The sequence below is a fragment of the Oncorhynchus clarkii genome, chromosome 15, assembly GCF_045791955.1.
Source record: "Oncorhynchus clarkii lewisi isolate Uvic-CL-2024 chromosome 15, UVic_Ocla_1.0, whole genome shotgun sequence".
NCBI classification, from domain to species: Eukaryota; Metazoa; Chordata; class Actinopteri; order Salmoniformes; family Salmonidae; genus Oncorhynchus; species Oncorhynchus clarkii.
The window spans coordinates 12608157-12628067 of NC_092161.1; the positions used below are offsets into that span (position 1 = coordinate 12608157).

The 19911-nt window shown below is 42.8% G+C and overlaps 1 protein-coding gene across 1 annotated transcript in view; it reads left to right on the top strand.

The window, feature by feature from the left end:
* Nucleotides 1-19911, top strand: part of LOC139366914 (catenin delta-2-like) — a 573021-nt gene that overhangs the window by 466948 nt on the left and 86162 nt on the right. The window contains exon 17 of the mRNA XM_071104665.1: nucleotides 16743-16860. Within this exon, the coding sequence (XP_070960766.1) occupies nucleotides 16743-16860 (118 nt within the window). The remainder of the gene's footprint in view (nucleotides 1-16742; nucleotides 16861-19911) is intronic.

Below are 19911 nucleotides of genomic sequence, written 5' to 3' on the forward strand. Positions count from 1 at the left end.
CCTCCTCCCAGATGCCCACTGCACTGAAGCATAGTGGCATAAATCCACTATAATTGAGAATGTCAATACGCATTTTCTACAGCTGGCCATGCTTTCCACCTGGCCACCCCTACCCTGGTCAACAGCCCTGCACCCCCCACAGCAACTTGCTGAAGCCTCCACCATTTCTCCTTCACCCAAATCCAGATAGCTGATGTTCTGAAAGAGCTGCAAAATATGGACCCCTACAAATCAGCAGGACTAGACAATCTGGACCCTCTCTTTCTAAAATGATCAGCCGAAATTGTTGCAACCCCTGTTACTAGCCTGTTCAACCTCTCTTTCGTGTCGTCTGAGATCCCCAAAGATTGGAAAGCTGCCGTGGTCATCCCCCTCTTCAAAGGGGGAGACACTATAGACCCAAACTGCTATAGACCTATATCCATCCTGCCCTGCCTTTCTAAAGTTTTAGATCACCGACCATACCTTCTCCGCTATGCAATCTGGTTTCCGAGCTGGTCATGGGTGCACCTCAGCCACACTCAAGGTCCTAAACAATATCATAACCTCCATTGATAACACAATACTGTGCAGCCGTCTTCATTGACCTGGCCAAGGCTTTCGACTCTGTCAATCACCACATTCTTATCGGCAGACTCAATAGCCTTGGTTTCTCAAATAACTGCATTGCCTGGTTCACCAACTACTTCTCACAGAATTCAGTGTGTTAAATCGTAGGGTTTGTTGTCCGGACCTCTGGCAGCCTCTATGGGGGTGCTACAGGGTTCAATTCTCGGGCCGACTCTTTTCTCTGTATACATCAATGATGTCGCTCTTCTGCTGGTGATTCTCTGATACACCTCTACGCAGACGACACCATTCTGTAGACCTCTGGCCCTTCTTTGGACACTGTGTTAACAACCCTCCAGACGAGCTTCAATGCCATCCAACTGTCCTTCCGCGGCCTCCAACTGCTCTTAAATGCAAGTAAAACTAAATGCATGCTCTTCAACCGATCGCTACCAGCACCTGCCTGCCCGCCACATATTCTAAGTCAGAACCGTCCAGAGAAGTGATGCTGGACGGTTTCTGACTTAGAATATGTGGACATATACAAATACCTAGATGTCTGGCTAGACTGTAAACTCTCCTTCCAGACTCACACTAAGCATCTCCAATCCAAAATTAAATCTTGAATCGGCATCCTATTTGGCAACAAAGCATCCTTCACTCATGCTGCCAAACATACCCTCGTAAAACTGACTATCCTACCGATCCTTGACTTTGGCGATGTCATTTACAAAATAGCCTCCAACACTCTACTCAGCAAATTGGATGCAGTCTATCACAGTGCCACATATACTACCCACCACCGCAACCTGTACGCTCTCGTTGGCTGGCCCTCGCTTCATATTCGTTGCCAAACCCACTGGCTCCAGGTCATCTATAAGTCTTTGCAAGGTAAAACCCCACCTTATCTCAACTCACTGGTCACCATAGTAGCACGCGCTCCAGCAGGTATATTTCACTGGTAACGCCCAAAGCCAATTCCTCCTTTGGCCGCCTCTCCTTCCAGTTCTCTGGTGCCAATGACTAGAACGGAACGAACTGCAAAAATCACAGAAGCTGGAGACTCATATCTCCCTCACTAACTTTAAGCACCAGCTGTCAGAGCAGCTCACAGATCACTGCACCTGTACATAGCCCATCTGTAAATACCTCATCCAATTACCTCATCCCCATACTGTTATTTAATTTATTTTTTTGCTCCTTTGCACCCCTTTATCTCTACTTGCATATTCACTCCAGTGTGTATTTTCTAAATTGTAATTATTTCGCCACTATGGCCTATTTATTGCTTTACATCCCTTATCTTACCTCATTTACACACACTGTATATATACTTTTTTCTATTGTTTTATGTTATGTTATGTTATGTTTGTTTATTCCATGTGTTGTTGTTTGTGTCACACTGCTTTGCTTTATCTTGGCCAGGTCTCAGTTGTAAATGAGAATTTGTTCTCAACTAGCCTACCTGGTTAAATTAAGGTGAAAAAAAACACTAGCGTCCCACCTCGACAACTTTCGGTGAAATTGCAGAGCAGCAAAATCAAATTAAATTACTATAAATATTCATGAAATTTTCATGAAATCACAAGTGCAATACATCAATATAAAGCTTAACTTGTTGTTAATCCAGCCGCCATGTCAGATTTCAAAATGGCTTTACGGCAAAAGCAAACCATGCGATTGTCTGAGGACAGCGCTCAGCACACAAAACATTACAAACAGCCAAGTAGATTAGTGTCGAAAGTCAGAAATAGCAATAAAATTCATCACTTACCATTGATGATCTTCGTATGGTTGCACTCACAAGACTCCCAGTTACACAATAAATGTTCGTTTTGTTCGATGAAGTCCCTCTTTATGTCTAAAAACCTCCATCTTGTTGCCGCGTTTTGTTCAGTAATCCAATGGCTCAAATGCAGTCACAAGAGGCAGACGAAAATTCCAAATAGTGTCTGTAAAGTTCGTAGAAACATGTCAAACAATGTTTATAATCAATCCTCAGATTGTTTTTAGCCTAAATAATCGATACTTTTTCAACCGGACAATAGCGTCGCCACTATAAAAGAAAATCAAGAAAGGCACGCTCTCGGGATTGCGCACCAAACAGGTTGGGGATTTTCCACTGGCCTCTCATTGAAACTGCTCATTCTCCCTAATTTTTCAGAATAAAGGCCTGAAACAATGTCTAGAGATGGTTCACAGCTAGTGGAAGCCATAGGGAACAGAATCTGGGTCCTATACCTTTAAATGGTGGATAGGCTTTCAATGGAAAAACACCCATTTCAAAATAAAAGCACTTCCTGGATGGATTTTCCTCGGGCTTTCGCCTGCCATTTCAGTTCTGTTATGCTCACAGACCTTACTTTAACATTTTTGGAAACTTTAGAGTGCTCTCTATCCAGATCTACCAATTATATGCATATCCTAGCTTCTGTGCCTGAGTAGCAGGAAGTTTACTTTGGGCACGCTTTTCATCCAAAATTCCGAATGCTGCCCCCTGTCCCAGAAAACTTAAGTCAGGCAGCAATATAGTGCGCTGCCAACCCACAGCTCTCTGTGTCTCCCCCAACAGAAAGTTAAGGTCTTTGAAATCTTGAATAAGGCTTTCAAATTTGGGGAAATGACACTCCCTGTCTCGGGTTCTGCTGTGGTGCAGTTGAACAGCCTTTCCTCTACAAGAAGCCAGGTTATCCTGTCTTTCTCTTTCCCCTTTCTCTATCTCTCCCCGCTCTCTCTCTCTCGCTCTCTCACCTCACTCCACTTTCTCTATTTCTCTCTCCGCTATCTCTTGTCTTCTCTCTCTCTCTCTCTCTCTCTCTCTCTCTCTCTCTCTCTCTCTCTCTCTCTCTCTCTCTCTCTCAGTTCAATTCAATTTAAGGGGCTTTATTTACAATGGTGTTCGTTCATCACTGATTGATATTTTCTTGCAGCAACAGGTCACACCACAGCTGCTGTGACGGGACACTGTGGTATTTCACCCAGTAGATATGGGAGATAATCAAAATCGGGTTTGTTTTCAAATTCCTTGTTGATCTGTGCAATCTGAGGGAAATATGTGTCTCTAATATTGTCATACATTGTGCAGGAGGTTAGGAAATGCAGCTCAGTCTCCACCTAATTTTGTGGGCAGTGTGCACATAGCCTGTCTTTTCTTGATAGCCAGGTCTGCCTACTGAGACCTTTCTCAATAGCAAGGCTATGCTCACTGAGTCTGTACATAGTCAAAGCTTTCCTTTAGTTTGGGTCAGTCACAGTGGTCAGGTATTCTGCCACTGTGTACTCTCTGTTTAGGGACAAATAGCATTCTAGTTGGTTCTGTTTTTTTTTGGTAATTCCTTCCCATGTGTCAAGTAGTTATATTTTTGTTTTCTCATAACTTTGTTGGGTCTAATAGTGTTGCTGTCCTGTGGCTCTGTGGGGTGTGTTTGTGTTTGTGAACAGAGCCCCAGGACCAGCTTGCTTAGGGGACTCTTCTCCAGGTTCATCTCTCTGTAGGTGATGGCTTTGGTGTGGAAGGTTTGGGAATCGCTTCCTTTTAGGTGTTTGTAGAATTTAATGGCTTTTTTGTGGATTTTGATCATTAGCGGGTATCGCCTATTCTGCTCTGCATGCATTATTTGGTGTTCTACGTTGTACACGAATGATATTTTTACAGAATTCAGTATTCGGAGTCTCAATTTGGTGTTTGTCCCATTTTGTGAATTGTTGGTTTGTGAGCGAACCCCAGACCTCACAACCATAAAGGTCAATAGGTTCTATAACTGATTTAAAGTATTGTTAGCCAGATCCTAATTGGTATGTCGAATTTTAAGTTACTTTTGATGGTTTAGAATGCCCATCTTGCCGTCTCTCAGATCGTTCAAAGCTTTGTGGAAGTTACCTTTGGCGCTGATGTTTAGGCCAAGTTATGTATAGTTTTTTGTGTTCTCTAGGGCAACGGTGTCTAGATGGAATTTGTATTTGTGGTGCTGGCGACTGGACCTTTTTGAAACACCATTATTTTGGTCTTACTGAGATTTACTGTCAGAGCCCAGGTCTGGCAGAATCTGTGCAGAAGATCTAGGTGCTGCTGTAGGCCCTCCTTGGTTGGTGACAGAAGCACCAGGTCATCAGCAAACAGTAGACATTTGACTTCAGATTCTAGTAAGGTGAGGCCGGGTGCTGCAGACTGTTCTAGTGCCCTCGCCAATTTGTTTATATATATGTTGAAGAGGGTGGAGCTTAAGCTGCATCCCTGACTCACCCCAAGGCCTGTGGGAAGAAATGTGTGTGTTTTTTGCTGTCACCATCGTCGTATGAGTGAGACCAAGGTGCAGCTTGAATAGAGTTCCACATATTTTTTATGAACTGAAACTCACCAAAACAAAACAACAAACAACCAAACAAACCGTGAAGCTACTAGTGTGCACACAGGCACCTAACTGTAGACAAGATCCCACACCAGAAAGTGGGAAAGGGCTGCCTAAATATGATTCCCAATCAGAGACAACGATTAACAGCTGTCTCTGATTGGGAACCATATCAGGCCAACATAGACATACAAAACCCCTAGACATACATATCAGGCCAACATATCAGGCCAACATAGACATACAACAACTCTAGACATACATAAAAAGCTAGACATACAAACACCTAGAGTACCCACCCTAGTCACACCCTGACCTATCCAAAATATATAGAAATCAGAGATATCTAAGGTCAGGGCGTGACACTAACCGCATACTTGTTGTTTGTGTTCATGGACTTTAACTTGTCGTATGTTTTTCCCCCAAAACCCCTTTCCAAGAATAGCAGACCCTCATGCCAAATTGAGTCAAAGGCTTTTTTGAAATCAACCAAGCATGGGAAAACTTAGCCTTTGTTTTGGTTTGTTTGTTTGTCAATTAGGGTGTGCAGGGGGAATACGTGGTCTGTTCGTACGATAATTTGGTAAATAGCCAATTTGACATTTGCTTAGTACATTGTTTTCACTGAGGAGATGTACGAGCTTGCTATTAATGAAAATGCAGAGAATTTTCCCAAGGTTGCTGTTGACGCATATCCCACAGTAGTTATTGTGGTCAACTGTGGCTCCACTTTTGTGGATTGGGGTGATCAGTCCTTGGTTCCAAATATTGGGGGAGATGCCAGAGCTAAGGATGACATTAAAGAGTTTTAGTTTAGCCAATTGGAATTTGTTGTCTGTTCATTTGATAATTTCATTGAGGATACCATCAACAACACAGGTCTTTTTGGGTTGGAGGGTTTTTATTTTGTCCTGTAGTTCTTCAAGGTAATTGGAGAATCCAGTGGGTTCTGGTAGTCTTTAATATTTGATTCTAAGATTTGTATTTGATCATGTATATGTTTTTGCTGTTTGTTCTTTCTTATAGAGCAAAAAGATTGGAGAAGTGGTTGACCCATACATCTCCATTTTGGATAGATAATTATTTGTGTTGTTGTTTGTTTAGTGTTTTCCAATTTTCCCAGAAGTGGTTTGAGTCTATGGATTCTTCAATTACATTGAGCTGATTTCTGACGTGCTGTTCCTTCTTTTTCCGTAGTGCATTTCTGTGTTGTTTTAGTGATTCACCATAGTGTCTATGTTTTTGGTTGGACAGGTTTCTCAATTTCTTTCTTAGATTTTTGGATTCTTCATTAAACCATTTGTCATTGTTGTTCATTTTCTTCGGTTTTCTATTTGGGATTTTTAGATTTGATATGGAAGCTGAGAGGCAAAATATACTGTTTAGGTTTTCTACTGCCAAGTTTACGCCTTCACTAGAACAGAGAAATGTTTTGTCCAAGATGTTGTCTAAAAGGGATTGAATTTGTTGTTGCCTAAATTGTTTTTTGGTTGGTTTCCAAACTACATTCCTTCTATCTATAGCATTTCTTAACATTACTAAATTCCTTTGGCTTTGATGCCTCATGATTGAGTGTTGCTCATTTCAAGTAGAGTGTGATTTGGCTGTGGTCTGATAGGGGTGTCAGTGGGCTGACTGTGAACACTCTGAGAGACTCTGGTTTGAGGTCAGTAATAAAGTAGTCTACAGTACTACTGCCAAGAGATGAGCTATAGGTGTACCTACCATAGGAGTCCCCTCGAAGCCTACCATTGACTATGTACTATGCGACAGACCTGCAGGAGTTGTGACCCGTTTTTGTTGATTATGTTGTCATAGTTGTGCCTAGAGAGGCATATGGGGGAGGGAATGCTGTCACCTCCAGGCAGGTGTTTGTCCCCCTGTGTGCTGAGGGTGTCAGGTTCGTGTCCGGTTCGTGTCCGGTTTAGGTCGCCAGAGACTAGTACATGTCCCTGGGCCTGGAATTGATTGATTTCCCCCTCCAGGATGGAGAAGCTGTCTTCATTAAAGTATGGGGATTCTATTGGGGAGGATATAGGTAGCACACATAAGGACATTTTTCTCTGTTAAGATTTCCTTTTGAATTTCTAGCCAAATGTAAAATGTTCCTGTTTTGATTAATTTAATGGAATGAGTAAGGTCTGCTCTACACCAAATTAACATCCCCCCTGAGTCCCTTCCCTGTTTCACACATGGTAGTTTGGTGGATGGGACTACCAGCTCTCTGTAACCTAGAGGTCAACCAGTGGGTCTGTCTCCTCTATATCAGGTTTCTTGTAGGATGACAATGTCTGTATTTACAGACACAGGCCTTGGATATTCCAGGGTGAGATAGTGAAGGCTTTGTGTTCCATAAAGTGTCCAATGTTGTTGGTGGTGGTATTTTGCCTCCAGCCAGTAAGTGTGAGCAGAGCCTGCTGAGCATCTAGTACATGCCATTGGCTTGGGCTAGTTTAAGAGTGGTTGCTGGGCCTGTTTTCCCACTCACGGCCTGGTCGTATGTGTGACTTCCATGTTGAGGCCCTGTTTGCGGGGGTGGGGTGCATGGGGTGGCCAGGAGGGGCATAGGTCTGATCTGAGGGGGCCTAAATGGGGTGTGGGCATGGTTGACTTGGGGTTGTTGATTGGTTGGGGTGGGGATGTGTATGTGGCTGGTGGTGTTGTGGTCTGGATGTAGGTCCTCTCGGCGTGAGTCCTCTATGTGTAGGTCCAGGGGGGGCTGCAGGTCTGGGAGAGTGTCTCAATGCTCTGGGCAGGGTGTCTATTGATCTGTTGCTCCTGTGTGAGGTGTTTGGGCTGCGTTTGAGAGCGATGTCCTTTAGAGTTCAGGAGAAGAAGGGCGCTGCTGCCTTGTATAGGCGGACCTGGTCATAGAAGCTGTTCAAGTCCAGTGTGGAGTGGTGGACCAGGAAAACATTTGGTTTTGAGGCACAGTCCCGGGAAATTCTTGCGTTTTCCCGCTGTATTGTAGCAGGGTGGAAGACTTTTCGTGGTAGCAGGGTGGAGATAACCACTTGTGTATTGGGGAAAGTAGAGGAAGCTTTTTCAGTCACTCCCTTCAGTGCTGTGGCCACCCTTTCCTGCTGTGTTTTCAGGTCGTTCGTGCCTGTGTGTATTATTATGTGGCTAGGTGAAACTAGTTGGTCCTCAGACAGAAGGTCTAGGGCAGGCTGGGTGTTTGGACACCAGAGTTTAGACACACTGCGTTTGGGAAAAAGTTATTTTTATTGTATATATTTCCCATTTCAGTCCATAAGGAGTACAATCTGTGTCTTGTGTATGTCCTCAGTGGGTGTGGGGGGGTTGTCAGGAGGGCTATCAGGGTGACTGACAAGGGGGGATGCTCAGAGGGGGTGAGATCCTCTGGGCTTGGGGTTCTTCATTTGTCTGTTCTGCTGTGATGTTGAGGTTATGGTCAGGGTCATGTTGTGGACTGTTCTGCTGTGGTGTCGAGACTTTTGTCGGGAGCTGAGGTGGGCTTTTCTGCTGGCTTCTCTGCGGGGGTGGCCACCTCTCTAGTGGGTTGTTCCCTGTCACACGCCATCCCCCTCAACCTCTCCTCCAGTAGTCTGATCCTCTCCTCTTGTGCTCTGTTCTTCTCCTGCTCTTGCTTTTTTATATTGTTGAAGTTGTCTCTCCACAGTCCAGAGTGCAGATATGTCTCTTTCTACCTCCAGCTCTCCGGGTCTGGTTAAGGGGTGTTGTTGTACTGGACTGTTGTCTGGGTCTGGTTAAGGGGTGTTGTTGTGCTGGACTGTTGTCTGGGTATGTGCTGACTGGAATGTAATCACCTGCTGTTCCAGCTCCACCTGCCTTACCTCCAGCTGGGTAGATGTATCCTTCATTTCAATGAGAGGGTAGTACTCTGTGCTGGGAGGTTGACTTTCCACTTTGGGTTGCTCATCTGTGGAGTTATATAATGAAGAGGTCTGGACTGACCCGCTCTGGGTGGTGGTGTCTTTCTCAGAGGAGAGCTTCTCCTGCTTGGCTAAATATTTGATTATGTAAAAGTCCATCTGAAACTGTTTGGGGTTGCCCTGTACCAATACTGTTCCAGACTTATAGAGATTTATATTAGCTGAGTCAGAGTTCTAATTGTCTCATTGTCTAGTACCCTGAGTTTCCACCCCTCGTTAACACCCCCTCTCTTAAAAAAGGGGTAGTGTGCCAATATAGTACTGTGCCATGCCAGGGGATTGTTTGTGGGACATGTTCCGGATAGCATCGGACAATAACATTGATGTATACGCTGATTCGGTGAGCGAGTTTATTAGTAAGTGCATCGGTGTGTGGTACCCACAGTGAATATTAAAATCTTCCCCAACCAGAAACCGTGGATTGATGGCAGCATTCGTGTAACGGCTGTTGGAAGGAGTGGAGGACCAACGTGCAGCGTTGTACGTGTTCATGTTTATTTATTGAACTGAACACTAAATACAAAAATAACAAGAGAATAAATTAAACCGAAACAGTCCCGTAAGGTGCAAACACTGATACGGAAAACAACTACCCACAAGACACAGGTGGGAAAGGGCTACCTAAGTATGTTCAGTTCAAAAAAGCTTGAGACAGTGGGTCTCGACCACGCCCTGTGCAACTGGGTCCTGGACTTTCTGACGGGCCGCCCCCAGGTGGTGAGGGTATGAATAAGGGAATTTATATGTTTAAAGTAATGACTAAAGAATTCCATAATTATTAGATTATGTAACATCTATAAGAATAATTAGACTAATGTAATTATTAGACTATGTCAAGTAAAATGAATTAGAGTGATAGACTAAAGTCCAATAAGGTTTGGTGAAGACAAGTTAAGGGAGAGAAATCTGTGTGTGACTAAGAAAACACAGAGGACAATTGAACTATACATGACCTGACCTGGTTGGAACTATTGAAATCTTATGACAGGAAAGAGACCCTGTCAAGGTCCCTCTAATCTCGGGAGGGAGGGAACGGTATGGAACTGCCAGCTTGGTAGTGATAAACGATGAATGTGGACTGTGGGGAAAGATACATCCCACCTACTGTTTGTGTGTCTGTGTGTGAGTGTAATCCCACTACTGTTTGGGGGTCTGTGTGTGAGTGTAATCCCCCTACTGTTTGGGGGTCTGTGTGTGAGTGTAATCCCCCTACTGTTTGGGTGTCTGTGTGTGCGTGTAATCCCCCTACTGTTTGTGTGTCTGTGTGTGTGTGTAATCCCCCTACTGTTTGGGGGTCTGTGTGTGAGTGTAATCCCCCTACTGTTTGGGGGTCTGTGTGTGAGTGTAATCCCCCTACTGTTTGGGGGTCTGTCTGTGCGTGTAATCCCCCTACTGTTTGGGGGTCTGTGTGTGAGTGTAATCCCCCTACTGTTTGGGGGTCTGTGTGTCAGTGTAATCCCCCCACAGTTTGGGGGTCTGTGTGTGAGTGTAATCCCCCTACTGTTTGGGAGTCTGTGTGTGCGTGTAATCCCCCTACTGTTTGGGGGTCTGTGTGTGAGTGTAATCCCCCTACTGTTTGGGGGTCTGTGTGTGAGTGTAATCCCAATACTGTTTGGCGGTCTGTGTGTTCGTGTAATCCCCCTACTGTTTGGGGGTCTGTGTGTGCGTGTAATCCCCCTACTGTTTGGGGGTCTATGTGTGAGTGTAATCCCCCTACTGTTTGGAGGTCTGTGTGTGAGTGTAATCCCCCTACTGTTTGGGGGTCTGTGTGTGAGTGTAATCCCCCTACTGTTTGGGGGTCTGTGTGTGAGTGTAATCCCCCTACTGTTTGGGGGTCTGTGTGTGAGTGTAAGTAGGTGGAGAGGTGGGAGGTATAAAATGACATGTCTTTGCAGTTCTTGACTTTAGAACGTCCTCTGAATAAACCTTACGGACCTCTTGCAGAAGCTGAGTCTTTGCCTTAATTATTATTAAAACCAGGGTCTTACAAACCTCTGGGATTGGTCAAAGCTGACCCCCCCTCAGGATGTTATTATCATATATATCCAATAACGTTCCAACAGGATCATACGTTTTCAGCTGGAGCCAAATGGAACAGAGAAATGTGCCACAGCAAAATGGCATTCTGTCGGGACACTGACTATTTTCCCTCCCATTAGGTCAAAGTTCACAGCAAATGGTCTATTACACTTTCTCCTGAATGAGGACATCTAGTGGAAGGCATAGGAAGTGCTTCCAGATCCATATATTGTTGGGAAAGGAGGGGGCGATGACTTTCAGAATTTCACTTCTTGTTTGGAAGATTGTCTGCCCTATGAGTTCTGTTATACTCACAGACATAATTCAAACAGTTTTAGAAACTTCAGAGTGTTTTCTATCCAATAGTAATAATAATATGCATATATTAGCAATCTAGGACAGAGTTTGATTAGCAGTTCACTATGGGCACGCAATTCATCCAAAGTGAAAATACTGCCCCTTATCCTCAACAAGTTTTAAATAATTGTTTAGTTATCATCATTGGGATTGAAAATTCTGGTGATAGTGTAGGAAACAACATGTCCACCTCGCTTATCCTCAACACTGGGGCCCCACAAGGGTGGGTTCTCAGCTCTCTCCAGTACTCCCTGTTTACCCATGACTGCATGGCCATGCACGCCTCCAACTCAATCATCAAGTTTGCAGATGACACTACAGTGATAGGCTTGATGACCAACAATGACGAGGCAGCCTACAGGGAGAAGGTGAGGGCCCTTGGAGTGTGGTGTCAGGAAAATAACCTCACACTCAACAAAACAAAGGAGATGATTGTGGACTTCAGGAAACAGCAGAGGCAGCACCCCCTTATCCACATTGACAGGACAGTAGTGGAGAAGGTGGAAAGTTTTAATTTCCTCGGCGTACACATCATGGACAAACTGAAATGGTCCACCCACACAGACAGCGTGGTGAAAAAAGTGCAACATCGCCTCTTCAACCTCAGGAGGCTGAAGAAATTTGGCTTGTCTCCAAAAACACTCGCAAGCTTTTACAGATGCACAATCGAGAGCATCCTGTCGGGCTGTATCACCGCCTGCAGGACACCTACACCACCCGATGTCACAGGAAGACCATAAAGATCATCAAGGACATCAACCACCCGAGCCACTGCCTGTTCACCCCGTTATCATCCAGAAGGCGAGGTCAGTACAGGGTGCATAACAGCTCGGACCGAGAGACTGAAAAACAGATTCTATCTCAAGGCCATCAGACTGTTAAACATCCATCACTTACTTTGAGAGGCTGCTGCCAACATACAGACTCAATCTCTAGCCACTTTAATAATTGATCAGTTGATGTAAAAAATGTATCACTAGTCACTTAAACAATGCCACTTTATATAATGTTTACATTACTCATCTCATATGTATATACTGTACTCTATACCATCTACTGCATCTTGCCTATGCCGTTTGGCCATCGCTCATCCATATATTTATATGTACATATTCTTAATCATTCCTTTACACCTGTGTGTATAAGGTGGTTGTTGTGAAATTGTTAGATTACTTGTTAGATATTACTGCATGGTCGGAACTAGAAGCACAAGCATTTCTTTACACTTGCATTAACGTCTGCTAAACATGTGTATGTGACCAATAAAATTAGATTTGATTTGGAAGATGAGGTTGCTGATGTTCCCATTTTTATAATAGTCAGCAAAAAGTGTCTCTTGATTTTCCATAAGGAGCTTCATTTTGTGATATTTTCTTGCCTTATCATTCTTGACATGCACAGGGTACTGTATTTTAATTGCCTCTGAACAGCGGGAGGCAGCTTCTAAGGCCTCTCCATTTGGTTTGAGTAGACTGTTCCACTCTCCTGCAATTGTTGGGCTAAAGGGCTTTGACACCTCTCACTTGACACGTCAGTGCTAATTAAAGTTGTATCAAGCTTGGCAGCATTCATTTAGCATTCAGTCCTTATAAAGTAATGTAATGCATTTTTGTTCTTGGCTTTTGGAAATAAAATGTTGCTTCAGACTAAACATTACTCACTCAGTTCCAGGTTGGATGGTGTTTTTAGGTTTCTCTTGTTTTCCAGAGCATTTGCTGTATAGCATTGGAATAATAATCTTTGGTAGTTGGAAGCCTTCCAGGTGATTCCGTAATTCGGTCCAAAATCAGGTTCTAGGTTTTGAGTTTTGATTTGGAGTGGAGGGTAGTATCCTGTATATGTCCTGGTGACATAGTGAAGGTTATGTTGTAGAGGGTAGCATCCTGTATATGTTCCTGACAAAAAAATCCAAGTTTATCTAACTATGAATCTATATTTTTTAAGAACATGCTAAAAAATGCAGGAGTTCATCTGATCATGACCTCTCTCTCTCTCTCTCTCTCTTTCTCCCACCCCCTCTCTCTCTCTCCCCTCTCTCTCTCCCCTCTCCCCTTTCTCTATTTTCTCTCTCTCTCCTCTCTCCCCTTTCTCTCTCCTATCTCCCCTCTCACTCTCGCCTCTCTCCCCTTTCTCTATTCCTCCCTCTCTCTCTCAGTTGATAGCTGTGTAATATAGACAGATAGCTGTGTAATATAGACAGACAGTGTGTGCCTGTGAATCAGACTCTGCCAGTATTGTCAATCAATCAATCAAATGTATTAATAGAGCCCTTTTGAACAACAGCAGGTGTCATAAAGTGCTTCTACAGAAATCGAGCCTCTCTATTGTCTCTCTACCATAGTGATGGTGTCATATATCAGATTGGGACGTTGGCTGAATATGTCACGTTAGAGACCATACAGTCTGTTTCTAGCTTATTACACATTCCACACCACCATGTTCCTCAACATTGTTTCTCAACCTTTCATTAAACCAGGAATCGGCAAGCTTTGGCCCATGTTCCTAAGGGGGATCGCTCACGTTATAATTAGCACTTGAGACGTGACTAAATCAGTGTGAACTCTGAACTATGACAGCTCTGCAGCCATGTTAATTAAAGTTTAGACAATGGTCTACGTGTCTTACTCTTGGTGGAGCTCATGATAGGCTCTATCGACAACCTACCCACAGCAGAAGGAGATGAGACCAGGGCTGTGTCCTCTCCACTGGATTAAAAGTGTGTGTGTGTGTGTGTGTGTGTGTGTGTGCGTGCGTGCGTGCGCGCGCGTGTATCCTTACAGCTTCATTAAAAACTAGATGTCTTCCCACGCACACACCAAGCTGGCTATGAATGGAAACACACTGTTTATAACCCATCTCTACTCAATAACCACACTGTTTATAACCCATCTCTACTCAATAACCACACTGTTGCATAACCCATCTCTACTCAATAACAACACTGTTTATAACCCATCTCTACTCAATAACCACACTGTTTATAACACATCTCTACTCAATAACCACACTGTTTATAACCCATCTCTACTCAATAACCACACTGTTGCATAGCAATGATAGAACATTTGAATAATCAAATGTGAGTGTTTGAATATGAATAAGGTTTGAGGTTGATCAGGTTGATGAATCAGCATATTTAAACATGTACATGTACTGTACATTTGAATAATTTAGCAGACGCTCTCATCCAGAGTGACTTACAGTTAGTGAGTACATATTTTTAATTCGTAAATGATCAAAACAAGGTGTCAGACTTATTTTTGATTAATCCCAATAATATACTTGAGGTGAATTGATATCAGAGTTTAAATCAGGCAGAACTAAAGTGTTGGTTGACCGCGAGACCAGAGTCCGTCTATGGGTCTGTATTCTACTGTATAATATGCAGGGTTGGCATGGTTACTTTCTAAATGTAATCCGTTACTATAGTTACCTGTCCAAAATTGTAATCAGTAACTTAACTTTTGGATTACCCAAACTCAGTAACGTAATCTGATTACATTCAGTTACTTTTAGATTACTTTCCCCTTAAGAGGCATCAGAAGAAGACAAAAATGTCTGTTACCAATTGAACAACATCTATTGCAGGATAAATCACTGTTAAAGTTTACACAACTGGCCTTTTAGCGCATTTTACACTGGCTGTCCACTGGTTTCAAAAACAATGATTGATAGGCAGCTTAAACTTCTGTAATTCAACCATTATTGAGTTGAAATACACATTTAGATTTGTGAACTGCCATCCACAACAACCACAATCCGTAAAGCAGAAATTGCTAAATGAGAGAGCAGCAGTGTGATTCACATCAACGTGCTTTGTAGATATCAATAATAAGTGATATCCGTATCGCTGTAGACTACACCACTGCTGTCATCCTTACCTCCAAGTGTCTATTCAAGTTGGATAATCTTTGGATGCCAACAGCAGTCACACCATTGGAAGACATAGCTTGGACTGTAGCCTACAAAAGCCTATTCCTGCTCTTTTCCCACAATCCATCAAACACATTTGGTGTGTCATCATAGTGGTCTCTGACTTGTGATCAGACTCAATCAGGTGGAACACACTTAAACTTGCACCTTTTTGTAAACGCTGATTTGAATGTAATTGAGAAAAACAGTGTCAAAGATTTTTTCCTTTCTGAATTTAAAAGTGATCCTCGAAGTAATCATCTAGTTTCTCAAAAGTATCTGTAATCTGATTACAATATTTTTGCTGGTAACGTAACAGATTACAGTTACAGTTTTTTGTAATCCCTAACATGTAATGCATTACATGTAATTCGTTACTCCCAACCCTCATAATATGTATGTTTGATATTCAGAGAGCAGAGGAGATGACTTGAGCTTTAGTGTCAACACAAAGCCCAGAGCTGACTGTCTGTCTGCTAATAACTAAGACACATGATTGGCTTCAGTACACTCTGATAGGATGATGGATTCTGCTCTCACTTCATTTTCCTGACTGATGAATGGCTTAATTAATTAATGCACTACATGTGACCAAAGGTATGCAGACAGCTGCTTGTCAAACATCTCATTCCAAAATCATGGGCATTAATATGGAGTTGGTCCCTCCCCTTTGTTGCTGTTACAGCCTCCACTCTTCTGGAAAGGCTTTCCACTAAATGTTGGAACATTGCTGCGGGGACTTGCTTCCATTCAGCCACAAGAGCATTAGTGAGGTCGTGCACTGATGTTGGGTGATTAGGCCTGGTTCGCTGTCGGTGTTCCAATTCATCCCAAAGGTGTTCGGTGGGGTTGGGGTCAGGTCAGGGCTCTGTGCAGGCCAGTCAAGTTCTTCCCCACCAATCTCAACAAACCATAGCTGTATGGACCTTGCTTTTTGCATTGTCATGCCCCCATGCAGGAAAGAGCCTTCCCCAAACTGTTTCCACAAAGTTGTGAGCACAGAATGGTCTAGAATGTCATTGTATGCTGTTAAGATTTCCCTTCACTGGAACGAAGGGGTCTAGCCCGAACCATGAAAAACAGCCCTAGACCATTATTCCTCCTCCACCAAACTTTACAGTTGGCACTATGCATTCAGGCAGGAAGCGTTCTAATGGCAACCGCCAAACCCAGATTAGTCCGTCGGAATGTCAGATGGTAAAGTGTGATTCGTCACTCCAGAGAACGCATTTCCACTGCTCCAGCGTCCAATGGAAGGAGAGAGATTTGTTACGCCGGTAAATATATACATTTCTGCCTCTGTCATCTGGGAATTGCATTGAATTAAATGTTACAATTGATTGGGCTCTGAATGCGCTGTAAACAGAGCCAGGTAATATATGTGTATTATTATCCAATGGGAGATTGCATGGTGCGAGGTTCAGACGGCTTCAGCCCCATGGGTACCTGGCTGAGACAGATATAAATGCAGGTTTGCAGGCACATAATGTGGCACGCAGATACACACATTATCATTAACACACCGACTTTTATTCTGGTTTGATTCTTCGTATAAACATCATTCCCAAAGTTATAGAGAGTCACGTTGGTCTCAGACCCCACACACTGTCTGACCTCTCCCCATCCTTCTGTGTTTCAGGAATGTGAGTTCTGCAGGAGAGGAGGCCAGGAGGAGGATGAGAGAGTGTGACGGACTGACAGACGCTCTCCTCTACGTCATACAGACCGCTTTGGGCAGCAACGACATTGACAGCAAGGTGTGTGTGTGTGTGTTGTGTGTGTGTGTGTGTTTGTGTGTGTGTCCATCAGTTCAATAGTAGATAAACAGCTTTGTGCATGGCTACCTTCTCAAGGTTGCTGCAACGCAGTCTCTCTAAATGACATTTCTTAATCATTGTCTAACATCCCACCCATCTCTGCTGTCTGCCCAATCATAGGAGGGCTCTGGTGTCTCCCCAGTAATAATGATTGATTGGCAAGCACTGGGGCCAATGGCCATTGTCATTGACTGGTCCCAAGTTATTAGCAGACATAGACAGGGTGACACTTTTCATTCTTTTTGTGGACTTTCTGTCCTCCTGGTCTCTCTTTCTTTCTTCCCCTATTCTGTCTTTCTATTTCATACCCACTTTCTTTCTCTACCTTTATCATGTCACTCTGTTCAAAAAGGGAAATTAAAGGGAATTAAATCTGTTGTTTTCCTTTGGAGTTGTTTACCTGTTGTTTACCTTTGGAGTTGTTTACCTGTTGTTTACCTTTGGAGTTGTTTACCTGTTGTTTACCTTTGGAGTTGTTTACCTGTTGTTTACCTCTGGAGTTGTTTACCTGTTGTTTACCTTTGGAGTTGTTTACCTGTTGTTTACCTTTGGAGTTGTTTACCTGTTGTTTTCCTTTGGAGTTGTTTACCTGTTGTTTACCTTTGGAGTTGTTTACCTGTTGTTTACCTCTGGAGTTGTTTACCTGTTGTTTACCTTTGGAGTTGTTTACCTGTTGTTTACCTTTGGAGTTGTTTACATGTTGTTTACCTATGGAGTTGTTTACCTGTTTTTTACCTCTGGAGTTGTTTACCTGTTGTTTTCCTTTGGAGTTGTTTACCTGTTGTTTACCTTTGGAGTTGTTTACCTGTTGTTTACCTTTGGAGTTGTTTACCTGTTGTTTACCCCTGGAGTTGTTTACCTGTTGTTTACCTTTGGAGTTGTTTACCTGTTTTTTACCTCTGGAGTTGTTTACCTGTTATTTTCCTTTGGAGTTGTTTACCTGTTGTTTACCTTTGGAGATGTTTACCTGTTGTTTACCTTTGGAGTTGTTTACCTGTTGTTTACCCCTGGAGTTGTTTACCTGTTGTTTACCTTTGGAGTTGTTTACCTGTTGTTTACCTTTGGAGTTGTTTACATGTTGTTTACCTATGGAGTTGTTTACCTGTTTTTTACCTCTGGAGTTGTTTACCTGTTGTCTACCTTTGGAGTTGTTTACCTGTTGTTTACCTTTGGAGTTGTTTACCTGTTGTTTACCTCTGGAGTTGTTTACCTGTTGTTTACCTTTGGAGTTGTTTACATGTTGTTTACCTTTGGAGTTGTTTACATGTTGTTTACCTATGGAGTTGTTTACCTGTTGTTTACCTCTGGAGTTGTTTACCTGTTGTTTACCTTTGGAGTTGTTTACCTGTTGTTTACCTTTGGAGTTGTTTACCTGTTGTTTACCTTTGGAGTTGTTTACATGTTGTTTACCTATGGAGTTGTTTACCTGTTGTTTACCTCTGGAGTTGTTTACCTGTTGTTTACCTTTGGAGTTGTTTACCTGTTGTTTACCTTTGGAGTTGTTTACCTGTTGTTTACCTCTGGAGTTGTTTACCTGTTGTTTACCTCTGGAGTTATTTACATGTTGTTTACCTATGGATTTGTTTACCTGTTGTTTACCTCTGGAGTTGTTTACCTCTGGAGTTGTTTACATGTTGTTTACCTATGGAGTTGTTTACCTGTTGTTTACCTCTGGAGTTGTTTACCTGTTGTTTACCTTTGGAGTTGTTTACCTGTTGTTTACCTTTGGAGTTGTTTACATGTTGTTTACCTATGGAGTTGTTTACCTGTTTTTTACCTCTGGAGTTGTTTACCTGTTGTTTTCCTTTGGAGTTGTTTACCTGTTGTTTACCTTTGGAGTTGTTTACCTGTTGTTTACCTTTGGAGTTGTTTACCTGTTGTTTACCCCTGGAGTTGTTTACCTGTTGTTTACCTTTGGAGTTGTTTACCTGTTTTTTACCTCTGGAGTTGTTTACCTGTTATTTTCCTTTGGAGTTGTTTACCTGTTGTTTACCTTTGGAGATGTTTACCTGTTGTTTACCTTTGGAGTTGTTTACCTGTTGTTTACCCCTGGAGTTGTTTACCTGTTGTTTACCTTTGGAGTTGTTTACCTGTTGTTTACCTTTGGAGTTGTTTACATGTTGTTTACCTATGGAGTTGTTTACCTGTTTTTTACCTCTGGAGTTGTTTACCTGTTGTCTACCTTTGGAGTTGTTTACCTGTTGTTTACCTTTGGAGTTGTTTACCTGTTGTTTACCTCTGGAGTTGTTTACCTGTTGTTTACCTTTGGAGTTGTTTACATGTTGTTTACCTTTGGAGTTGTTTACATGTTGTTTACCTATGGAGTTGTTTACCTGTTGTTTACCTCTGGAGTTGTTTACCTGTTGTTTACCTTTGGAGTTGTTTACCTGTTGTTTACCTTTGGAGTTGTTTACCTGTTGTTTACCTTTGGAGTTGTTTACATGTTGTTTACCTATGGAGTTGTTTACCTGTTGTTTACCTCTGGAGTTGTTTACCTGTTGTTTACCTTTGGAGTTGTTTACCTGTTGTTTACCTTTGGAGTTGTTTACCTGTTGTTTACCTCTGGAGTTGTTTACCTGTTGTTTACCTCTGGAGTTATTTACATGTTGTTTACCTATGGATTTGTTTACCTGTTGTTTACCTCTGGAGTTGTTTACCTCTGGAGTTGTTTACCTGTTGTTTACCTGTGGAGTTGTTTACCTGTTGTTTACCTATGGAGTTGTTTACCTCTGGAGTTGTTTACCTGTTGTTTACTTCTGGAGTTGTTTACCTGTTTTTTACCTGTGGAGTTGTTTACCCCTGGAGTTGTTTACCTGTTTTTTACCTGTGGAGTTGTTTACCCCTGGAGTTGTTTACCTGTTGTTTACCTCTGGAGTTGTTTACCTGTTGTTTACCTGTGGAGTTGTTTACCTGTTGTTTACCTCTGGAGCTGTTTAACCGGTGTTGACCTCGGGAGTTGTTTACATGTTGTTTACCTGTGGAGTTGTTTAC